Consider the following 24,546-nt stretch of genomic DNA (forward strand, 5'->3'; position numbering starts at 1 on the left):
AAAAACGTGTAACAATAAAACTTATGGATTCATTTCAATATATTGTTGAACCCAATCTCAACGAAGAAAATGATCGGGAAAGACTCTTAAATTGTGATGAAAGCCAATAATAGTAATAAGTTTTAATTTTTGGTTCAGTTATCATTATTCCATTTAAATACTTTTTATATTACTAACTGAAACGAACCCTATTCAATTTGTATAAAATCACTTAATAAGTGTTTGCATTATTTCAATTTAAGAAAATCTGAATTTTTCTACCCTTTTACCTAAAAAGTATTACATAAATTTAAATATCCAAATTAAGTAACCCATCACAATGATGAACAACCTTGTGAAGTGATGCGAAAAAGCTCTTGCTGTCACTTCCCTTTTTTCGAGCGCGACACTTGTTTGCCAATTGTTCGGTTGCAATTATAGCATCATGAAATTTGATATCCCAAATAAAAAAAACACACAAGTAAACTGAAACAGAAACAAATCATGAGCAAACCAATTACATGCCAAGCCAAACTTCTGGCCAAGAGAGAGAGAGCCACTAAACGGGTTAAGAGAATCGAGAACAAGTGGCCCGCGGACGGCTTTTTGTTGCGCTTGGCTTGCGCGGATTCTAAACTTGTTAGAAGAGTGCTGTTGTAATTTTACGCTCGCATGCTCAATTTACGCTCGCTGGTTAACCTGTGGGTGCACAGAAAAAAAAATATATACCTTTTAACACAACTAGTAATTTTTATATATTTTTTACTTAAGATATGGTTAGATACTAAAAAATTAAGTGGTTTTGCTTGATAATATATATTAATAACAATAGACATGGTTCGAAACCAAACCCTGCCCAAAGAATTTTTAATTGGCTTCTTTTTAACAAATTTTAATTTTATACACTTAAATAAAATATTTATTAGAAATATCATATACATTAAGAAACAATCTGGTCTAAAATAATATTTAAATTCATTAATGGTAATGTATTGGTTAAAAAAGTTTTTTTTTTGTCAACTTCTGTAAAGCCCGAGTTAAAATCCAATGCATAATAGTTAATTTGTATATATTATTATCTTAATAAAGATTTAAATTAAAAAATTTTTTGTTTGGGAAAAATTGATGTTCATCCAGTCATATTAAAATAATTTTTTCTTTTTGTGTGTTAGACGAGTTTAGAACTATGTCCGTGTATTTTGTGCGAAAAAGAGTGGCGGAATTTGTGGCGGCATTAGTAGTGGTGCTGCCGAAAGAGATACCTGCGCCCGCGCGCTCACCTTGAATGAAAGTTCTGGCCTGTTGCGCTCAGCGAGAGGAAGGGAGAGAGAGAGAAAGAAAGAAAGAGAAAGAGAGGGGGAGAGAGCTGGGAGAGCGCTGAGATCTGATCAGTGTAAATGTGCGATCAAGAACCTGAGACACCTGAGCTGGTCTCTACCTGTGTATGTGTGGGTGTGTGTGTTTGAAGAGAAAGAAGAGAGTGCTGGGCGTGCGAGTGTGTGCGTAAGGCCGTGTAATGAAATGCTGAAAAGTCTATCTGTCTGCGCAGTCGCCGCGCTGCCACTGCTCTGCCTTCAGAAGCCTCTAACGACATCGACATTGAAGTCGCACCGCGACTCATCCGTAGTTTCAGTTTCCCGTAAGCAACAAAACGATCGAGACATGATTTCGTAAGACGCACGCGTTACGCTTCTACTTGCTTCAAGACAGCAAAAAGACCACTGATCCACCAGACTATTTTTATAGTACCCACCCAATAAAAGTTCTGAAACCAAGAAGCTATCATATAATCCCGCCTAACGTGATTTGTGTGCATCAAAAATTGACAAAAAGTGACATCCATAAGACTGCCCTTGTAGTTATGCAAATTTCCACTAGACCTAAGCAAATTAGTTCAATTCCCCAACCAGTGCATTTGTGTATCGCAATAATATAGTTCGCTAACTATATTCGTAAAGTTTAAGAATAACAAAGTGTCAATCTAAATTGAAACTTAAATAGCCAGCAAGCACTTTTCGGCTTCGGATTGGATATATTGCGTAATGGATTTATATTTAGCCGCAACATTAGCAGCAACCTCAACAATACGGAACGGATATGCATTTAAACACTGAACATGGTGAGTATTTCAACTGATTTATCTTATATGCACTTAAAAGTTTTTTTTTTCTAATTTGCCTTTTTATGGTAAAAAGTCAATTATACAGTTGAGAAGCTAACGTTGTTCGTTTACACGTTTTGGCGAAGGGTTTTTATGGGTATATGGCTTAAGCTGCGAGATAGATGTTTGCTTAGCAAAGCAGTTCCCGAAAGTTCTGTAAAGAAAGCTTTCTTCGGTTGTATTTATCTGTATAAGAAGCTTCATGAAATTTTTGCGTATTATTATAATGGGTTATTATGACAGTTGAAATTTTAAACTTATTGTTCTTTTCCCATAAATTGCATATCATTGTATTCACTTCTAATTAAATCTTTTCTTTTAAATTGATGCTTAGCTAATTTCTAATTTCTAGCCAAAACTTTTTTTCAGAACTTCTCCTTTAATTTATTCTTAGATAATTTTTCTTTATTTCAACTTTTTTATTGACATCTTAATTGCCTTAGTTCTATTCCTGATTTTCAACTTTTTCTCTACTAAATCTCGCACTCCAACCACCATAATTTATGACTGGCGTTTAATTTAACCATGATGTTACACAGCAGCCAGCAACATCTTATTATTCTTGCGACCACGAAGAAGGCTTTCACATACAATTTATGCTAATCGTCAATTTGCGATAGAAAGGTTATATAATCGTTCGTCGCACTGGGCGAGAACACGTTTCCAGATAAAAGCCCAAAAAAGTAAATAAAAAAAAGAACGATGATTAATTACAGACAGGCTAGAAAAATGGCATAAGCAGCTAAAATTTCTTAGCCGCAAATGGGTGATGGTAGAATGATGGGAACTGGCATTTCATTAGAAAAACCATATATAACAAACCACCCCTCTCTCCTGACCACATATTCACATATATATAAATATATATTTTTTAATAATCACATCAGCAAAAACAACAATATAGCACTCACAACACAAATAATTAGACAAAACCAGTTTGGGCTTAAACAAATCGCACAAACAACAAAATGGGGGTAAACACGCCGGTAGAGGGATAGAGAGCGAATTATAGGCTGGTCGAGCGGCAGAGCGAGATGGCGACAGATAATTGGCGACGTAAGGCAGAAAAACCTTGACTTTGACTTTAAATGACTCGACAACTGATCGCACGCTAACACGCTCCAACAGGCGACGATAAAAGCAACAACGGCAGCAGCAGCAGCAATAAAATAATGTATAAACAAATAAATTGAAATCGAAATCAAAACGAGATGAATGAACACAACGAAACTGATCAAACGAAATCAAAACTCATTGCGAATTTTTAATGCGATTCGAAATCACACGATGATAATTTCAATATCAAGGTCATTAGCAGTTGCAGCTGTCCAAGTACTGTCGATGGCCACCTGCTCTCACAGAGCCGTCAATCTCCTGACTTAATTCCAAATGGCATACGAAATGAGTTATATCTCAATCCCCCCATATATAGCTTGGAAACAGCTTGCCTTATTTTGCAATTTAAATTAGCCCCCATCTAAGTTTGTGTATGAAAGCAATTCTTCTGATTCTTTTACGGCAATAGCTTCTTCATCATTTGTTGTTGTTTCTTTTTTGGCACGCATGCCGAGAGTTCATTGACTGATGGCCACATCACACACACAAATCCCCACCCCTCAAAACAAATGACTTAGGCAACAAACTTGCCTTCGCTCGGATTTCGTTTTCATTTCAAGCCCAAGAGGAAGCTGTGCGCGAAAGCGAGATAGAGCGATAGGGAGAGGCCAAGGACCTAGGCCAAGAATTAGAGAATCCCCTCCCCAATGGCCCCCTCGAAAAGTGAATCTGCCGCTTCAGCTAGCAGCAGCAGCAGAAGAAGCCAATGACCAGGAGAGGAAACCAGTTCAGATCTGTTCATCCTTGGGCCAGGGGCTCGGTCTGGGTTTGGGGCAGGTTGCAACAGGCAACTCCTCTATCTGAGCCACCTCCTCCTGGTTCCCTGATCCCCCCAGTGGTACAGGCATCGCGCATCGGGAATCATTTGCCGTGAAAAGGGCGTTCAACTGGCAAATGCTCATGGGCACATGGCGTGCTCAACTGAAGCAAGCCAAAGGTTCTTGCACTCAGCCAGTTCTTCTGCCCCTGCACTGGAAACACGAGATTAACAAGTGCTCTATTTAAAATAAATTAAACAAAAAAAAAAACATTAGAGTCAAGCCAGAACTTAGTTCAGTGTTCTTTTAACACAAATTACAATAAGTTTACTCCTGATTCCTGGTAGAGCTATTTAGGGCCATCAAACGAATTAAATTGATTCTAGTTTTGTCAATTGACTACCAAAAGATTGATTACCTAGATTCATAAAGTACTTTGTTTTGTAAAACTCAATTACTTAATACAATTTTTGGCAATGTGTTAACAAATTAAAATATTAAGGTATTTATATAGTCTTTAGTTACCTGATTATAGACATTTTTTAAGAATTGAAATAACTTCTTTATAAAACTAATGAAAAGATTAAATGTAGAAAGAAAAAAAGGAATTGAAACTAATCACTTTAACAAAAGACCAGTAGTGAAAATCATTTATGAAACTTGGAAAACTTTCTTGGTTTGAGTTAATGTAGTGTGGAATATTTTTTGTACGGTGTGCCTGGGGCTCTGCCACTTCTAAGGCCTGATGAAAAGGGAATCAAATCACTCTTACTCTTGGCCAGCTTTTTTTAGCCAGGGTTATTGACTCGCTCGTGGATTTACCTTGGGCGGTTCTTCTTGCCTTTTGCTTTCTGCCATAGCTGCATCTTCGGTTGAAATTGTTTCTACCTTGGCCACTTGCCACGCACAAGAGGAAGAGGATGAGGAATAGGAATGGAGGAGCTGCCAAGTCATCCGCGGCAGCCTCCCAGGTAAAACGGTGGGTTAAGAGAGCCGCTCGGCAAAAGAGAACGCCGACGCACAGGTGGCAAAATGCCAGGTAGAAAGAAAGAGCGAACCAGGAAGAAAGTGTGGCCAAGCAAAAGAATGGAGCGAATGAAGTGGCAGCAGCGCAGCAGCAGATGAAAAGAAAACAAGTTCAATGACCGACCTACTCAAGCGCGTTATAACCAAAGCACACAAGCACTCACACACACACACGCACTGCGGATAGAGAGGAGAGAGCACAGGCGCATGCGCAGAACTCAAAACCCGAACGCGAATCCAAAGCCGAAGTTAAAGCCGAAGCCAAGTTACGAACCTCGACTTGACGTTGAACTTGCGACAGGTTCTGTGTCAATGTTGTTGTTTTGTTGCCTTTGTCGCCTTTGTTGTTGCTGCTTTGACACTATCATGTTTAGCTGTAAATGTAAATGCCCACATTGTTGTTGGTGTCGGTGTCGGTGTTGTTATTGTTTTCTGTGCACCGACTGTGACCTCAGGCACTCAGAAAAATAGATTTTTAAGCAAAATCGGGTTCTGTGCCTCATATATTTTCATTGAAATGTTATTTTAATTCAAAATTACTTTAATCTTTGGTCTTGTAAAATATCGTAGTGGAATGTTATAGTTATTGTATAGCAATAAAATGATTTTATAAAAACTTGTAATATATTATATATTTTTTATAAAAAGAGGTTTAGTTTATCATTAAAAATTCGTGGAATTTGTAAAACAAACATCCACTTGGAGACTACAATTCATATAAAATTAGATACCATTATTTTTTTTTTAGTGCTTTGGTAACCTAACGATCACTGATGGTCAGATGAAAGAGTGAGAGGTTAGAATGCAGGGAGCGTTGGAGTTGCCCAACTATTGTGTATATTTCTGTGTTTTTTTATACTCTTGCCCCCCAGTCCCCTCAATAAAGCTGGAAACCAAATTATGCTCATTTACGCGCCATGAATACGTAATCCCCCAATTTACCGGCCCCTCGTAATTTGACTATGACAAAATGGCTTTTTATTAACCTAACGGTACATTCACCGGCTGTACTCCACCTATTACTTTTCGGTTTTACAGTTTTATATTGCTGGTCATTAAAAACGTGCTTGGCGTACTTTATGATTATTTCGTTGGCAGCTAAGTTCATAAAAAAAGACACAGCAGAATTGAACTTTGAAGAGGTCTTGTACTTATGAAGCTCAGGCGAATACTTCAGCATAATGTCCCTGGCAGCGACACTTCCGGCATTAGCTCTAGTTCATTGTCAACGGTCAATTTGCAATCGAATGCAGCACAACCCCCATACACCGAGCATGCGTTGCAAAAAGAGAGTCCAATGGGGTTAGAAGAGATTGCAGCAAAAGAGTGCAATGAGAGCTTTGTAAGGTCTGCAATGCACTTGAAGAAATTGCTACCTGCTCAGAAGAAATAGTTACATTTTAAGAAATATATATTTTTTTTATTTCAGTTATTTGCACATACATAGATGACAAAATTTTGTTACCCACCGGAATAGGGATCAGAATACTTGATATAATAAGTGTTAATGTACCATTGTTTAAGGCGTTTAATAAACTTCAAATATGTTTTAAAATTTAATAAGTAATATCATAATTTATGAACATAGAAAGTACAGGGTCCAAATTGCCTGTTCAGTAACATAACCAAATGTTGAGTGAGTCCGAAAAATCCTTAAACTGACCTAACCCAATATGTTTTGTGTTTGAAAATAAACCCTGACTGTGGCTTTTTCTGCTCTGAGACCCAGAGATCCACCCCTTGTGTTCAGTTTAGAGACCCGAACCCAAGCCCGATGCTGGCCGAATCGAAGCTCTGCTGAAAAGTGCCGCCCTTGCTGCCTCTGCTGCTTCTGCTGCTTTTGCTGCATTTGCTGCTGTTCCTGCTGCCTTTCTGGCCCTGTTGTTGTTATTGTTTCGCACTGGGCGAGTTCAGTTGATGCCAAGTGCAAGTGCCAATAGCAATGCCGCCCTCCCCCAGAACCGCCTTGTTTACTGTCTGCAGTCGACGGGCAGAGCAGCCGACGTTGCAGCCAACTTCGCTGCCGCTTTTGGCTTAAATCGAAGGGAGCTGGCAGCTTTTGCAGCCCGTTATTTCAGTCCTGACTCGGGATGTTAACGCGTTGGGCAGGTCATGTCTCATGGCACAGCCGCGTTGCGTGGACCAAAACGGCAGCAGAGAAAATCATCAGGACACCGTGCATATACATATATAGTAGCTAAAGGCTCTAAGGCTATAGCTAAAAGCTAAACCACACATGTGTTCAATCAGCAAGCGAAAAGCGTTAAGAATAGTACATAGAGTGCTTAAGTGCGTTAGTTAAGTGTTAAGTCAATGTATCTAATTAAGGAGCCCGAGATACCACCAATTGGTGCAATGTGTTCACACGTCGATCAGCGCAGGCCATTATACTTCAATCGCATCTACTTTCGCGACACCTTCGCCAACATCAGTTTCTTCAAGTCGCGCTTAAAAAGCAACCAAAAACTGGCCAACACCTGAAACAGAGCCGTTAAGACTGAGGCCATAACACACAAAGAGACTGAGTTTGAATTGTGCAATAACCAAAAAAAAAATAAAGGTAACTATGGGTTGGGATTTGCCTAAGGACACAGATCATTACAGAATATTAGTCAAAATTGTGCAATAACCAAAGAGGGCTTAACAAGGGTAAGGGTATTTTTTAGCATAAAATCTACTTTTGCTTTTGTGCTGACCATGTCCTAGCGCACTGGCTCCTTGTTTCGGCTTTCGTTGTGAAAGTTCGCCTCTGCCGACGCAGTTCAACAACCTTTCTCTACACACAGTTCAGTTCAGTTCAGCTCAGTTCAGTTCGGTTCAGCTCTGTTCGGTTCGGTTCAGTTCAGTAATGCACTCCGCCCCGGGGAACCCAACCCAACCCAACCCGATCCAATCCAATGCAGAGCAGCCCATCCAAAAGCAACCCAATGGCGAACTTATGTCCTTATATCCCAGACACAAACACCAGCCGTTGTCTCTTTCGCTCGCATGGCCTTGGTCGTGCGGCGCTTTTGCTGAATGGGTGGAAAAAATTAAAAGTGAAACTTTGCTGCGCCTGCCTGGGCAGACGATGACGTCGGCGCAGAAGCTCGGCTCAACTGCAGTCAGCAGTCGACAGGTCCTTGCCCTCAGCGGCAGCGCAGTCACGACCGGAGTTTTCCACAGCGGCAGAGGAGTTTTCCACACTGCACACTGTCAAGTCCACGTCCACGTTCACGCGGGGCCCAAGGGAGCAGCGAACCCAACCCAAGATTCGCAGGACCTTCGCGTCTGTCTGCTGCCTGCGTCACTGCCTCTGTCCCTATCGACTTCTCTGCCTCTGCCACTGCCTCTGCCTCCGTCGACGTCCGTCGTAGTCGTCGTCGTCGCCGTCGTCCTGTGTGTGTTTCGCTTTCCGTATTGGGTGTGTATCCGTTTGCCCGGGTACGACGACCGTACGTGCCCGGCGGAGTTCATTGAACGCCAGCCGCAGCTCCAGCGATTTATGTATGGAAAGCGAAAAGGATAATGAGCCGAAGTCGACCGAGCTCGAAGCCTGGGCCCTGCCCCAACATAACGGAACACACTGACCAAAAATGTCTGACAATCCTTAAACATTATAACTCAAAACACCTTAATCTTTTTTAGTTTCATAGCTTTGATAGGATTTAAAAACTAATAAAGCGTTTAGGATTGCTAAAATAATATTTTATGACAAACAATACGGTCAACCAATAAAATTTCCTTAAATAAATTATAATTTACATTCTCCCAAAACATAACATGAAAGTATAGGCAAAATTAATTTAAGCAAGCTTAGTTGCATTTTGTGTTGTTAATTTTTACTCATGGACTTCTTATAAAAATTCCACTTAATCCGATTTTGTTTGACGGTTGTTTAAGAATTATTCTTACAAACAATTTTTATTTTTAATATTTTTGTGATTTTGAATTGCGAAAATTGAATTATTATGAACTATTTATGTAACTTTATATTTCTTTATTTATTTTGGTCGGGGTTACTTGATGTGCAAAATTTTGATAAAATGCTATAGCATTCAATATTTTTTCCTAGTGTAGTCACATCCACATTGATGGCGTCGTCTGGCGTCTGAAAATGCCTGAAAAGGGTCGTTCGCCTTTTCTGTTGTCTGGCCCTTATTTTTGTTGCCCTGTGCGAATGTATGTTTTTTTTTTTACTTTGACTTTTTTTGTTGTTGTCATGGTCTGGCAACCAATCTTTTGCCCCCTCACCGCCGGCCCGCCTCCTTTTTGCCAATGGGAGGCAGACACTGGCTGCTCCTTTGTCGAATTTATGCGCATTTTCAATCGCTTTGTCGTAGGTCGTGTTTGTTGTCGTTCCGTTCCTTTCCATTCGGAACTGTCGTCAAGGTAATGTGTCGCCCACAGGATTATGGACTTAAGCCGCTTCCGGCGATGAGTCCTGATCCGTCTGCAGCAATGAGAGTTCCCAAAGGAGGCACCTTGATTTGCTTCCTGCTCGGCTGGAAGGCTGGGTTTTTTACTTAAAAGTTATTCACTTTTAATTGTTGTTCAGCATGTGGTTTATTGATTTTTGCCACAGGATAAATAAAAATGCACATTCTTATTGTTCTTTTTTCTTTGCTGGTAGCCATGACATCATCGGCAACATCATTGGGCTGCAGCTGAATTTGCATTACGCCTCAGCCGCTGCCTGCGTCGACTGCGGCGTCTATGTCTGGGTAAAAAGCATTTGACCTTTGGGTTCGTTAACCCTTTTGTGCACACTAGATGATGTAAGCCACGGGAGGACGACTTGAAGCAGAAGATTAAAATAAATATTTGCGATTTGCTGCACTTACTGTATCTCCCAAAACACTTAAAGATAGCAAGTTGATAAAACGGAAATGCCCTTCAATTGCATTCTATTGTTGCTCTATCGCCCATTTAAATTGCAAAGTTTAATCATTCCTAATTAAACAGCAAACAAACACATTTACATTTACTATATCAGGAACAACAACAGCAACAGCATGCAAATGGAAAACTTTCACTGCGCAATAGGTCGAAAAATTGCCAACTGATAAGGAAGCAAAGTGCAAACCAAAAGCTTAACGAAGCTAAAAAAAAAAACACTCGAAGCGAAAAACTGCATTGATAAGAAGAATGCTGGGAAAAAGGGTGAATAGGGCTAAAGAGGGCGGAACCCCCTTGCGAAAATAGCACTTAATTTATGGTTATTTGACCTCCGTCAACGCCAAACAGTGATAATATATGTAGGCAGCCTACTCAAGGGCACAGTCGAAGCCTAAGTAAACAGAAATAAAAGAAAAACAACAAAAAATTCTATTGATTTATTATCATTTACAAAAGGCAGCAGTAAAAGTTAAAAAAAATAATTAGTCAAGCACAAAAAGATAATTTTGTAGCGCAGGCTTAAAACAAGTTATACAACCAAATTATTAAAAACACAGACCTAGGTAGAAACGACAATTTTATTTAACAACAAAATGAATGAAATAAATTATAAAAAGTACTTAAGGTATTCAAATAAAAAAACAAATAATCAATAAACGAAATTCTTAATAATGTATTATACAAACTTAAAAACGAAAATCAAATACATTGCACATTTATTTCAATTACAATACTTTAAACAACAATAAAATGAATGAACGTATTTCTTGGGAATTGTTTAATTAAATACTTTCGTTTTTAGCTTTTGTTTTTGGAGAATTTGAATTGAATGTGGTACAAAAAATGAACAACGTACTTCAACGTTTTTTTGTTGTTTTGCATTAATAATATGTTGTTTTTGTTAATATGTATACATACTTTCGCTTTTATTTTTGTTGTTTTTTATTGTGCTGGAGTGAATTTTAAATTGATTTAAAATTTACGTTTATTAACTGCCAAAATGTGAAACGATTTGAATGTACAGTGGGAATCGGTTAAGTATTTTGTCGGTGGGAGCGGTTCAATCGCCTTTTCTCACTCTCGCTTGTTGGTGGGGTGGAGATTGCATTCGTTTTGCACATGCGCAAATCAAAGTAATAGCAGAAACAAAAACAAAAGAATGCACAACATTTTCAAGGTTAAAGTGCAACGAAACCGCAACACAATACCTAACCAGCCAAAGGGGTGGATTATGAGTGGGTGGTGGTTTGTTTTCACCGAAGCATCAGCATAAAAATAACTGGCATACCTTTTGTTCAATGTCCTTGAAATGTTGATATTAATTTCACGACACACTGATTAGATAATCACCTGCACACACCCACAGTGCACCACCCCCTCCCTCTGTTTGTTTTTTTTTTCATTTTTTTCTTTCTATTTATTTTGCAATGCGGATGGGTGAGACGAATGCGGCAATTTTTGTTGTTTTCGCATTCAATTCGCATGCACATTCTCGACTTGTGACTCAAGGTTATGATGATGATGATGCTCTAGCTGAACGGCCCACCCCCCAAAGCACCACCCCCCGCCTTTGTTCCCTTTTTGCTGAAAAGCTCACACAAATTATTATTACACAGACAGCGAGAGCGAGACACAGACTAATAGCGCACAATTTTATTTTATCAGCTGCCCCACCTCACCACCCCCTTCGTTTTGTTTTTCGCTTTTCGTTTCGTTTTGCATGCACATAAAACTAAATGCGAACTCCCCGCTTTTCCCCCCTTTTCCCGCGTTTCCACCCCTTTATAGTTTACATTTCCGGGTTGTGCCCTCTCTGTCACACACACCCTGTATTATTGGGCACTGAATGACTGCAAATCATCTCGGCCAACAACAGAAAATATGGATTAACTGCGAGTAATATCGAGTACTAGACATGCAAAGCGAATCCCAGTCCAAAGGCACTGTAACCGTCTCGAAAGTGTTGCGAATTTGATGTCATAATAGACCAGACCCTGGGAAAAGATCTAAGAATGTGTAAACAGAAATAAAGCAATTCCTTGTTCCGCCTTTGATAGGTTTTAATTCCTAGATTACCAGAAATAAACCAGGGAAGAGATAAAAGTAATAAATTAAAATGGGCTTAAATTAGAATAAACCACTTATTTGTGATGCGTTTTTACCTATTTTTGTATTTAGCAGAAAGTTTTTTTTGTATTTCTGTTATAAATCGTTAGATCAATATAATATATATAAAATATTTATATTTCTATTTATTAAGAAAGAATTTAAAATAATTATTTTTAAAAATTTTTTCTTATTAAAAAATACAAAAAAAAATCTTTAAAAATTAATACTAATAGATTTTCTAATATCTAATAAAACGAAGGTAAAAGAACGTAACCCCTTTTGAAGTACTTCCATGCCTGGCATATGGGCAAATAATAAATATTTACATTACACTTGAAAAAAACATCGTTAAATTTGTTTATTCATTGAAACTACTTAGCTTCGTTGATTTCCTACTTAGACAGAGGGAGATGGCGAACAATTTATGACTGCGGCGCTTCGGCAGTGTGCAGTTATCAGTAGAACGTGCACATACATATAGTACCATATTGTTATGTACTTATATATAGGTAGTGCATTAGTGCGGTTAGTACAGTTCGCTTTGTCCTTGAGCGACCGATTCCAAGCGGTATGAGACCCCATTTGGGGTTCTGTTCATTTCTGTTCGGTTCGAATCGCTTCCCGCATTGCAATCTGATAAAGATCGATGCGATGCGATGCATTGCGAGCATAGGAGCTTCGCGGAAGTTTTCTTTCACTATGCGGCAGTCGACTGACATGGCGTATGCGCAATGTGGCCGAGCGCTTATCGCGGGTCGTCGGCGTTCAAGTTGAATGTTGAAACACTGACCAATTGCCTCTCCCGCTCATACTCCCGCTCCCGCTTCTGTTTCATTTCATTTTTATGATTATGTCTTGGTCTGTGTACGCTATTTATTTTTAATTTCGCTCGCGTCGAGTGTGTGTCCTTCAAATGCAATTGTGCGATGATTAGAAACGCAAAGCGCCAACTGATTTTTACTTTTTGTTTCTAATGTCCACGTGAATGTGTGTGTGTGTACACATGCAGCTGTTTATTTTCATTTTCACAGCGATAGGGAAAAGCTTTTTGGCGCGCTATCTGCAGTTACGCTCACGGTTGCAGTTGTTGATTTAAGTAAAATATTGTTGATTTTCGTACGGTATGCATGACAAGACTTTCGACTTCCTAGTGTGGCAAACGCATCTGTAATTGCGCAAAGGGTCGCCGTTGCCCCTCCCTCGAAAATCGAAAGTATCTCGCACAGCCCACTAGCTTGTATCTTCCTCATTTCGTCTGCATATTTTTGGCTGGCGGCGCCAGCTGGCAAACCCACTCAGAAATTAGAAAAAAAGCAAATGCACAAGGGATGGGAAAATCACGAGCAGCCAGAAATCACTTTCTGCAGATCGTTTTCGCACATTTCCGCACTCGCAGAACAGAATCAAAATGCAATTCGCAAGTGCAAGTGCAAGTGCATCAGATCATCGGACGCACACATTCACATTTGCGACACAGAGAGTGTTGCAATTTTGCATCCGTGTCGCTTTCGATCGCCGGGGCTCGGTAAATTCGCATTCACATTCGCATACGGGCGTATAGTTCGCATTCTACGTGCGTACAGTTCTACAAGCGGACGGGATCAGCGCCACTTGGTATCTCCTTTGGCCCACTTGAGAGGTTCACGGGGGAGTTGAAGCCCTTTATGGTGCACAAATAGCCATATTTATTGTCTAAATAATCCATACAGATTGGGTGAGTCCACAACAAACCCCCCGCCCCACTGAATGGTCATCAAAGTGAACTTCCAGGTTATGCGATTGGGGGGCGCGATAACATTTTGAGCAAATGGTTAAGCTTAGCAGTTTGATAAGAACGAGAGTTCCTGGTATTTCCTGCTGCATTTAAGCAAATAGCTAGGGAATTTGATGGAGTACACCCCTCTTTGCAACAATCAACTTACCCATATTTGTTTAGTATGGGTTTTGCCTTTCAACATCATTTGCAATTTATCAAAACTTTTTTTTAAATTGCTATAATTTATTTTTTATATTATTTTAATGATAAAAACTGTTTTTGAGTTTAAATATTCAATTTAATTCAAATTTTTACTTGTGTTATAAAAAATATAAGTTTATTTTTTTTAATTCTTTTATGTTTTCAAAGTGCATTATGCCATGAAAATAAATTTATAGAATTTTAATTTTTATTTATTTTTTTTAATTTTACTGTAATTTTATAATACTTTGGGAGTCATATTACGATTATTTTGTTTTTTATTATTTAGTTTCTTTGGTGTTGAATATTAAATTATGCAATCAAAAAAAAAAAATACGATCAAGCACTTGTATTGCATCAACTTGTTGTTGAGACCCAAAAACCCAGCCCATCGTAACTTTCATAATTCTAGGAAGCAATAGATTGGCCAACCTTGCACAATAAATTCATGATTGCGCAGCTAAATATGTCCGAAAAAGAAAAAAAAAACAGAAGGAAACTAACATTTTTAATAGTCGACAGGCAACCACCAATGAACCACCGATGCAACCACTATATGACCAGCCGCACCACCGAGCCAGAAGCTTTCGCCGGAAAGCGTTTCTCAACCCTCTCTAGCGGAGAACTTTCCGAGCGAGAATTTGAGAATCTTTTGCGGAATGCGTTCGTATTGCAGTGCAATTCGTGTTGGTGCAATGCCGGCTGCTGTCTGTGTGTCAGTGTGTGTTTGTGAGGGGACTTGGACTTGCAATTTTGAGCTTTTTCGGGGTCTATGCCGGTTGGATGTGGGTCAGTAGTAGGAACTCTCGGTTGGCGGCGTCAACGTTTCCCTAGCTCTTCTTCACAAAAAATAAAAACTGCTAAACAAACAACAAGAAAACAAACAAATACAAATTATTGCTTCAATCTTTGTTCGCATTTTTGCTGTCGCTGCCGCAGATGCGTTTGCATTTAATTTCCGCCTGGCGAATTTGGCCGAAAAACTTAATGTCGCAGTGCAAATGAGAATGCTGGCTGAGCAGCAGCTTGAGGTTCGCGGTAGATTGTCAAGCCAAGCCGGACAGCCGGAAAATTATTCAAGGGCTGGTGGCAGGCCACACGGCGTATGCGTAACGAGAGAACGAAATAGAAAGTGATGCGTAATTTGCGGGCCCAACACACAAAAATCCAAATGAAAAGAACGAAATCGAAATCGAAATCAGTGCAAGGAGCAACAACAAAATATAACCCACAATCACTTAGCAGCTCTATAATAATTAAGAATCACAAAAAAGAAACAAAATGAAAAATATTTGTAATTAGCTTAAAAGCAATGTAGGGAGAAAACCAATGCAAGTGCAGAACGAGAGTACAAAATACAGCAACGGCAGCCAAATGAAGGAGAATAATTCAAGTGAGTTGTCTTCGAGGAATTTTCATTTCATTTTCAAAGAGTTGGGAGGGGTGGTGGTGCAGGTGCCCCTGAACGTGAATGTGTAACCTCTACTAAGGCCGCAATCTTGAACTGCACTCACTGCCACCCAACCCCCTTTCTGGATGACCCCTCCACTCGCTACTCGTTGCCGTTTTGCAGATAGCTTTTTTCAGTGACGATAACACGAATGCAACACTGTGAAAACCCAGCGAAGCTTTTCCAAATAGGGATGGGGTGCAGGTGTACGGGGTCCTAGGCGCCTCTATTTATAGCGCCAAATCAAAATTATGTCTATAATTAAACCGTTTTTTTTCCGTTCCTTTGTGCCATTCCAGATCAAGTAAAACTTCAATCACAAGCAACTAGCAGAATAAGCAGCAACCACTGAACCCCCTTTATATATATATATATATAGACCAACATATATATAGCGTTAGCAGAGCAACTATCTAGCTAGTAGTCGCCATGCATGGACATCACAACCACAACCATCTGCAACAGCAGCAACCGCAAAATCCGCAGGAGCAGCAGCCAGGAGCCATCATGAAGGCAGCCAACCAGCCCCACCATCCCGCCCACAGCCATCCTCTCAACCACCCACATCCGCACCAGCATCAGCATCAGCATCCCCATGCCCATGCCCAGCCAAATCCGCATTCGCATTCGCATCCCCACCCGCATCCGCATCCGCACCACAAGCTGTCGGCGAGAAGGGCGCGCAGTCGCAGTCGAAGTCGCAGTCCGACGCCGGATGGCAACCAGGACTACGATGTGACCAGGATGCGGGAGGAGGACTTTCAGCGGCTGGCCGTCTATCTGGTACCGGATGTCCAGGCGGAGCGGGGACTTCCGAATCGGGCGGACAAGACACTGCCGCGCAGCCTGACACTAAAGTCATCCATGGTCTACTCAACGCCAAATGTTAAGGTACAAACGAAGTCCCTAATCTAATTAATATAGTTGGCAAACATTCTAAAGTAAAAAATATATAGAACTAACCCTATTCTCCCGATCTTCTTTGCCACTTTCAGACTGAAGGAGTTTGGAGCAGCGGGGTCATCCCACGTGGCACTCGCTTTGGCCCATTCGAAGGCATTCCAACCTCAAACTATCCCAATGATAAGAATAAGGCGCGCTATTTCTGGCGGGTAAGCATCCTCATCTCTTTTCGATTGCTTCATTTCAATGAAGGGCTTAGCATCTGTTGTGGGCTTCTTATTCATTTGCATATATTTTGTTTGCCATTTCTTTGGTCACATCTCCTCCACAAAAAGAGGACCAAGTGTTGCCCCAAACAAATCATAATCATTTACCAGAAACATGCTTCCCCATCCAATCATCCAGCCGAAAAAAATAAAATAAAAAATATGCAACTAACCAACTCGTTTCTCTTCAATTTTTATTTCATGTGATCTAATCTTAAACCATCCCACAAATACCCAACCAAAATGAACACAACTATGTATAAAAAAAAACGAACATAAATTCAAAATTAAATTTTGCATTTTGGAAAACAATTCAATTCGATTGTGGTTAATCAGGTGCAGGGAACACGCCACATAACCTACGGGAATATTAAGGTACCACTCACGATTTATGCTTTCTTTGATTTATATTTGTTGTATTTAACCCGTAACTTTACACCAGCTTCCCCCACTAATCCCCCAATCAGCACAAATTCTTTCTCTAACTATCCTTGCACTACTTAACTATCTCTAATGTGTTTTAAAAAACTTTTGTTTATAAAAGTAACTATATTAATATATAATATATCTGAAAAGAGATATTAAGTTAACATATTTACTGAAAAAGAAATTAATTTAAAAGTTTTTACAAACACATACATACCTTAAATCTTTTTACCTTCTAGAACGCTCTTTATTTGTTCTTCCTTGTTGTGCGTCTTTTGTCGTTATCCTTTCTGGCTTTCACCTTCCAGAATGTCTCTAAACTCCCCCCCTTTCTTTGCTCTTTCATTGTGTCTGCAGATCTTCAAGGACGATGACTACTATTATCTGGATGGCTCCGATCGTTCGCAATCCAATTGGATGCGCTACGTGGCCTCCGCCTACAGTTTGTCCGTGATGAATCTGGTGGCGTGCCAGCACCAGGAGAACATCTACTTCTACACCACCCGCGACATTCTGCCCAACGAGGAGCTGATGGTGTGGTACTGCAAGGACTTCGCCAGTCGCCTCGGCTACGATGTGGATCCCGAGACGACGATCTTCGGGGCCTGCAAGCAGGCGGTGGAGGCGGAGGAGGAGGTGGACGAGGTGGAGGAGGAGGAGGCGGCGGCGGAGAGGGAGGGTGAGGGTGAGGGGGATGAGGGCAAGCCGCGGTACTCGATGCCTGCCCCGGAAATTCCCGCCGATGTGGCCGTGAGTCACATCACCTACGTGATGGGTCTCCATTTGCCCGTGGGTGCGGCAAATGGCCAGGCGAATGGTGCCGGTTCCGTTTCCCTTTCTAGTGCCACGCCCCCGCCCCCGCCTGCCACACAATGCTGCCGCCGTTCCAGCCCACCCGCCCACGTCAGCACCACCACCTCCTCCTGCCACTCCCACCACCCGCACATCCATCACGGCCGCCACGCCTCCGTGATCATTGGCCAAGATCGATCGCCCCTGGCCAGCAGCGACAAGGATACGGCGGGCTCACCGCTGTCCGGCCTGGACCACCAGATGACCCCTCAGGACGGCAGCGTGCGGTCGGTGAGATCGGATGAGGGCTACCACAGCAACGAGTGCCACGAGGATGGACTCACACCACCCGAGGACTCCAGCGACAGCGAGAGCGAGCACAACTATGTGCTGGACTGCTCGAAGAAGGCCATCGCGCCCAAGGAGACAGTGATTGCCCAGGCCCAGAAGCCGGGCAGTGCGCCACCAGTGGCCGTGGTCATGGCCAACACCACCACCAACCCCATGAACAGCCACGGCTCGCCCACGGCCACGCCCATTTGTGAGGCGGACAAGAACGAGTACAGGAAGTTCAAGGTCAAGATGCCGCTGAAGTACGAGTTCAAGAACAAGAGCTGCGTGAAACAGGAGCCGATCTTGAAGGAGGTGGACCAGGAGATGTCGCTGCCGCCGGAGGAGGAGGATGAGGAGCAGGCGATGCACCCGGAACCCGATTCCATCTGCCCCTCGACCACCACCCACCTGGGCGATGAGCATATGCTGATGATGGAGAGGGAGCGTGAGCGTGAGCGGGAGAGGGAGCGAGAGAGGGAGAGGGAAAGGGAAAGGATCCAAGAACGAGAACAATCGAATCAGCAACCCGCCTCCTCGACGGTCATCGTACTGGAACACAATTCCGGCGGTCAGACCCGCACCATTGTCCCACTGAGTAAGCCCTACTACGAGCCCGATCCGCCGGGAGAACGGTACATGCGGTTTGGCCAGCCCTCGTCGAGCATCCTGGAGACCATCCTCACCAGCCAGCACCGCCTGGAGGCGGCAGCAGCGGCAGCGAATGCCTGTCGTCAGGCCAATGCGGCCACACCGCCGCCCACCTCGCCCACGGAGATGGCCTACAGCTACAAGAAGTCCCAGCGGTACGGCAATGCCGTCAGTCCCGACAGCAGCTCCAATCTCGGCCAGAACCCCGAGCAGCTGTCCGCGTCGGCCGTTGGGGTGGTCGGCGATCAGGAGATGTCCCGGGCCACGCTGATCAAGGGAGAATGCTCACCGCCGCCGCCCAGCCACCATCACCACAACGTGATCTTCTCGCCCTCAAGGCATGCCGCCTATCTGGGCGCTGGCGAGGCGGGTGGCCACTCGCCCAGTCCCGGCTATCCGGGGTATCCCCACTACGGTGCAGCGGCCACCTCCACCTTCCACTCGCCCCCACACAGCTCCCATTCCCCCTTCGACCGCCAGTCGAATGCCTCCAGTGGAGCGGGCTCGGCCTCCAATCTGCATTTGCTGCAGACCAGCACCCAGATGCTGAACCATCCGCTGATGCAGCCCCTCACACCGCTGCAGCGTCTATCGCCGCTGAGGATCTCACCGCCCAGCAGCCTGAGTCCCGACGGCAACTCGTGTCCCCGCAGCGGCAGTCCCCTCAGTCCCAACTCTCTGGCCTCGCGCGGCTACCGATCGCTGCCCTATCCGCTCAAGAAGAAGGACGGCAAGATGCACTACGAGTGCAACGTGTGCTGCAAGACCTTCGGGCAGCTGAGCAACCTCAAGGTCCACCTGCGCACCCATTCCGGCGAACGGCCCTTCAAGTGCAACGTGTGCACGAAGAGCTTCACCCAGCTGGCGCACCTGCAGAAGCACCACCTGGTGCACACGGGCGAGAAACCGCACCAGTGCGACATCTGCAAGAAGAGATTCTCGAGCACCTCCAACCTGAAGACCCATCTGCGGCTGCACAGTGGCCAAAAGCCCTACGCCTGCGATCTCTGTCCGCAGAAGTTCACCCAGTTTGTGCACCTGAAGCTGCACAAGCGCTTGCACACCAACGACCGGCCCTATGTGTGCCAGGGCTGCGACAAGAAGTACATTAGTGCCTCGGGACTGAGGACTCACTGGAAGACCACCAGCTGCAAGCCCAACAATTTGGAGGAGGAGCTGGCGATGGCAGCAGCGGCCACATCGGAGTGTTTGGGTAGGTTTTCACTAGCTTACTTCTTAAAAGTATTTATACTAATGGAAACATTTTGTGGTAACCCCCAGATAAGGACCATCCCGAACCGGACTCCCGGGAAGCCTACGAGCAACTGACTCAGCACATGCATCCCGCTGTGCATCCGGGCTTGAGGCACTTACCCAATGGAGGTCAGTCGCCGCCCCGTTTGATACCCCTGGGTAGCCACATGGCGCCGCAACAGCAGCAGCACCAGCAGCAGTCGCATCAGCAACATCAGCAGCAGCAGCAGCATCAGCAGCAGGGAGTGCCACCGCCCCACTTGCTGATGGCCCAACACTCGGTGGGTCCGACACCCATGCTGCTGACCACCGCCAGCCAGTTGCCACCACCGCCGCCGCATCACCAGCAGTCGTCGCCCAGCCGCCTGCTGCAACATGGCCACCCACATGCCTTGCAGATGCAACAGCAGCAGCAGCAGCAACAGCAGCAGCAACACTCGCCCAAGGGACTGAAATCCCTGCCAGAAACGGGCGTGTATCTGCATGGCCAGCATGTGCAGGCGCAGGAGAGCAGGCCTTCGGTCATCGAGTCCTCCAACCAGCCCATGATCATCGAGTGCACGTAGGGCATCGGTATATACCATAGTGTAGAGTAAAAGGAGGAGCAGCTGCAGACCAGAGGAAGTGATGGAATCCAAGTGCAATAAAATCAAATAGAGTTAAGAACAGACAGGCAGACAGACAGACAGACGACGTCCCCAAGAAAACGTTAACGAAAACGGGAACGGAAAAAAGAAAACACAGCACAAGTAAACGTAATGGTATTATTATATAGTTGTATATAGTTAAAGATCCCACGTAAATTTTTAATCCCCCTATCCCACCCCCCGCCCCCTGAAATTGAAATCTCATTTTCGCGCTATGAAAACTAGATCTCACCAATTGGCAAACCCCTGAATTCTTCTTCTCATCATTATCAGCATGGCAGGAGAGCACTAAAGGCATATTATTTTTGATAAATATTTTATATATATACACACCGTACATATAAAGGACGTGAAAATTGGTTAACACAGAAAGCGATTGTTAATGGGGTAATAAATGGAGCCGGCAGCAGGAGAGAATTTTTGTGGAAAACTGAGAACGAACGAGAGGAAATGCATTTAGATTTGACTTTCGATGATTTTCCAGTTCTGATTTGTTCTCTCACCCTCTCTGTTTGTTTGTTTGTTTGTTTGCTTGTTTGTTTGTTGAGGCGCGCACCTGTAGCAGTAGATTACACAGTTAGAAGTTAAACAAAACAAAAAAAATCATAATTAAGGATACATTACTCATACAATACATAGATTCAAGTTGCCTTATTTGAATTTCGTTAGCACTGAAACCCGCGGAAAAGAACAGTAACCGAAAACATTTGCTTAGAGTCGATCATCTCTGTACGATATGAACAGATCTGAAAAGCTAATATACGTATTTTATATATGAATATATCAATATTATACATATATATTTATATATTTATATGTATTTTATTAAATATACACAACCGGAACAGCAGCAACAAACAAATGATAGCAAAACTGTACATAGAAGGAAATCTTATTTCGGCATCTGTTGAACTAGTATCGCCTAGCTATTTAAAATTACATAGACCTCTAGGGATTACCATTACCATTATCATTATTATGATTACTATGATTATTACGAAAAACAAAAACATATAAAAACTAAGCAAGAAACGAAAAACAAAATCGTAAAGAAAACTTAGCTGAAAAATCGGTGCTTTTGACTGTTTCCATTTGTCCACATTTACATTTACGATTGTATTTGTATTTTGAAACACATGAATTATATTGTAAACCACACTAAACATATATAAAATATATACACGTTAGTATAACAGTCTAGGATATTTCCCCCAAACTACTTTTGCGCCTTAATCATTCAACCTTCCTCCAACTTTAATTCCAACTCCCTTAACCACAAACAAAAAAGTGAATCCAAAAATTTTGCTCGTATTGTACTTTACCAAAATTACGCTCTCAATTAGTCTTCGTTTTCGTCTGAATATTATATATGAAATCTTTAGCTAAACTTAAGCTTATAATCTTAATGAGGCTGACTAGCTTTAAGTATCTACATATATAAATCTATTAAGCGCATATTGATAAAACTAGCCATTAAGGTCTGTAAATTAAAGGCTGAGTCCTGTGCTCGGCTTCGATCTGTAAGACACAACACCAATTCGTAATGCTTAAGTATTTGTCTTGTAAAGTACGAGATGGTGGGGGGTGGGGAGTTCGGGAAAATTCGCAAGAATACCGATCATTGAGACTAAGACTATGCAAAAGTTTTTGTATTTTTTGTATTTGATACAAAGCAAGCAGGAGTTAGGAAAAGAGTGACGATGCGATGTTTTAGCCATGTAAGGTCTAGGCTAAGATAGACTTAAGATTTCTAAGCATATGCAATATTTATATATATACGCATAATATTTCTAAAGAAAAGCAAAACCGCAGAAAAGATGAGACAAGCCTACTTACATGGAAAATATAAAAGAAGATAATCAAAATTATACAAAAACACAAAATTGATTTTTTATTTCCCGTTTGGTTTTAAATCTCACATTTGTTGGTTGTGCAATCATTCATTTTGTGCAATATTTCGTTGAGCTTTCAAGGATTCAATCCTTGAACTTATCTTTTTATTTATTTTCGCCATAGTTTCATCGACTTACAACTTTTGAGACAGTTACAGAAATCTACTTAAATAAGCAACATACATAATACTTTCCTATTTGTGAGACTGAATGAATTACTATATATACAATACTCGTAACTCATAGAAAAGACAGCCGAGGTCAAATAGCAGAACCTTCTTATAGAGAGTCTGCTGAGGACTTGGCGAAACCCCAAACATTTCGATATATATTTTACCGAACCTTTTGTTTGAGCAAGCATTGTAATATATTACGATATGGAGTACGGATATGGATGCATCTAGGTATATAGATATATATTTATACAAAGCACACATACATAAATACGTAGTCGTAGAGAGCTATAGCTATAGCTATTTATACATACGAACAACCTATGGCCTATGGTTAAAGCGCCCAACTTTGTACAGTAATTGAAATCTGTTTCAGGATTCAAGGAACGTGACGACACAACGTAAATTTAAATGGAGAATAAATGACTGCTTCTTAGTGTTATAAGTGACTCTGATTTAGGTCGAACACACTCACACTCACACTCACTCACAAACACACATACACAAATGATTCAAGGATCAATTCTAGAAATCAAATCCAAATATATATTCCATTATATATTCAATAAGTCTATCGTATACCTTTATTGCAATCAATATTTCAAATGTATGAATCTATATAATTACAATTATCTATAATTCAGCCCTATATAGATCATGTAGAGCCTTTGTTATACGTATGTCCTACGAAATTGTTTCCCCACTCTCTCTCTCATATACACAAAATGTACAAAATTGGTTCTCATAAATAATTAAAAATTAGAAAATGAAACAACAAAAACGATACGAACTTCATTTGCAATCAAAGCTACGCCCAATTAAAATTGCAATTAAAAGGTAATCATTTAACATTCGAGGTGGAGATTGTGTTTCTGTTTAAGCCCACTTGAAAAAAATGTTGTTTTGTACAAGCCTCAAGATATATACACGCTTATATATCACTCACCTCTTATACCACAATAAACGAAATAATTGACTATATGCATATTTATACGCCAATTACATGCGAAACATCTAAAAAAAAGGCATTAAAAACCAAAATCGAGCAGAAAACAAGAATTATATAATTATTTGAATGCAACTTAAATTCCTATTAATTATATATGAAATATCTCTATAAAATATCTCTAAAGAATCACAATTAATAACAGTACGAAAGAATGAATAAATACAAAAATATTTCATACTAAAATTATTCGATTTTCTACTTGGATAAAACGTTCGAGTGTTGAGGAAAATGTTGGTATACTTTAAGGGGCAAATGTGGTTTTTGACAATTTCCTTTCGTTCGATTTATTTCAGTTTAATATCACTGCAAGTATTACTCATTTTTTATAAAGTATAATTAAATTAAAGTTTATTTATTTGAAAACTACGAAAGATAATAAAAAAAAGGTTAGCAAGCACATAAACTTTGATTTAAATAATAATTAGCTAAGTTTTAAAGCTTATTTCCTTTTTCATCGTATGTATATTCACGTCGATATTCATGCAACTAAATTTTGTAAAAATTAATTAAGTTAAGCTCCTCTGTGCGAATGTAGCATATAGCGACTAAGAGCTCTTTGACAGTCTGTCACTGCAAATAGAAACATCAATCACATGTCAATCAACAATGAAAGTAGGGCACTCCAATGCTTACTCTTACACGCTTACCCCCCTGGACATGCAAATTGTGTGCGTTTCACGCATAAAAAGATGGCAACAAAAAACATTTCCTGATTATCGCTGGCATGATGAGAGGATGCCGGAAAGACCAGAAAAAAACGAGGTGCCAG

At 41.5% G+C, this 24,546-nt stretch overlaps 1 protein-coding gene across 5 annotated transcripts; it reads left to right on the forward strand.

Moving 5' to 3' along the window:
* Positions 1–1,599: 1,599 nt before the first annotated feature.
* LOC128258663 (uncharacterized) lies at positions 1,600–23,861 on the forward strand. Of its 5 annotated transcripts, none has more exons than XM_052990431.1 (6): positions 1,600–2,098; positions 15,734–16,325; positions 16,430–16,546; positions 16,940–16,978; positions 17,387–20,015; positions 20,084–23,861. In XM_052990431.1, exons 2-6 carry the CDS (start codon positions 15,864–15,866, stop codon positions 20,620–20,622), a joined length of 3,786 nt encoding a protein of 1,261 aa, XP_052846391.1. In that variant the 5' UTR covers positions 1,600–2,098; positions 15,734–15,863; the 3' UTR covers positions 20,623–23,861. The 5 variants fall into 5 exon arrangements, with proteins under 5 accessions (XP_052846391.1, XP_052846395.1, XP_052846393.1 ...); XM_052990433.1 differs by lacking the exon at positions 1,600–2,098 and adding an exon at positions 7,103–7,600; XM_052990434.1 differs by lacking the exon at positions 1,600–2,098 and adding an exon at positions 13,256–13,741.
* The last annotated feature ends 685 nt before the right edge of the window (positions 23,862–24,546 follow it).

The sequence above is a fragment of the Drosophila gunungcola genome (genome assembly GCF_025200985.1).
Source record: "Drosophila gunungcola strain Sukarami chromosome 3L unlocalized genomic scaffold, Dgunungcola_SK_2 000003F, whole genome shotgun sequence".
Classification (NCBI taxonomy): domain Eukaryota; kingdom Metazoa; phylum Arthropoda; class Insecta; order Diptera; family Drosophilidae; genus Drosophila; species Drosophila gunungcola.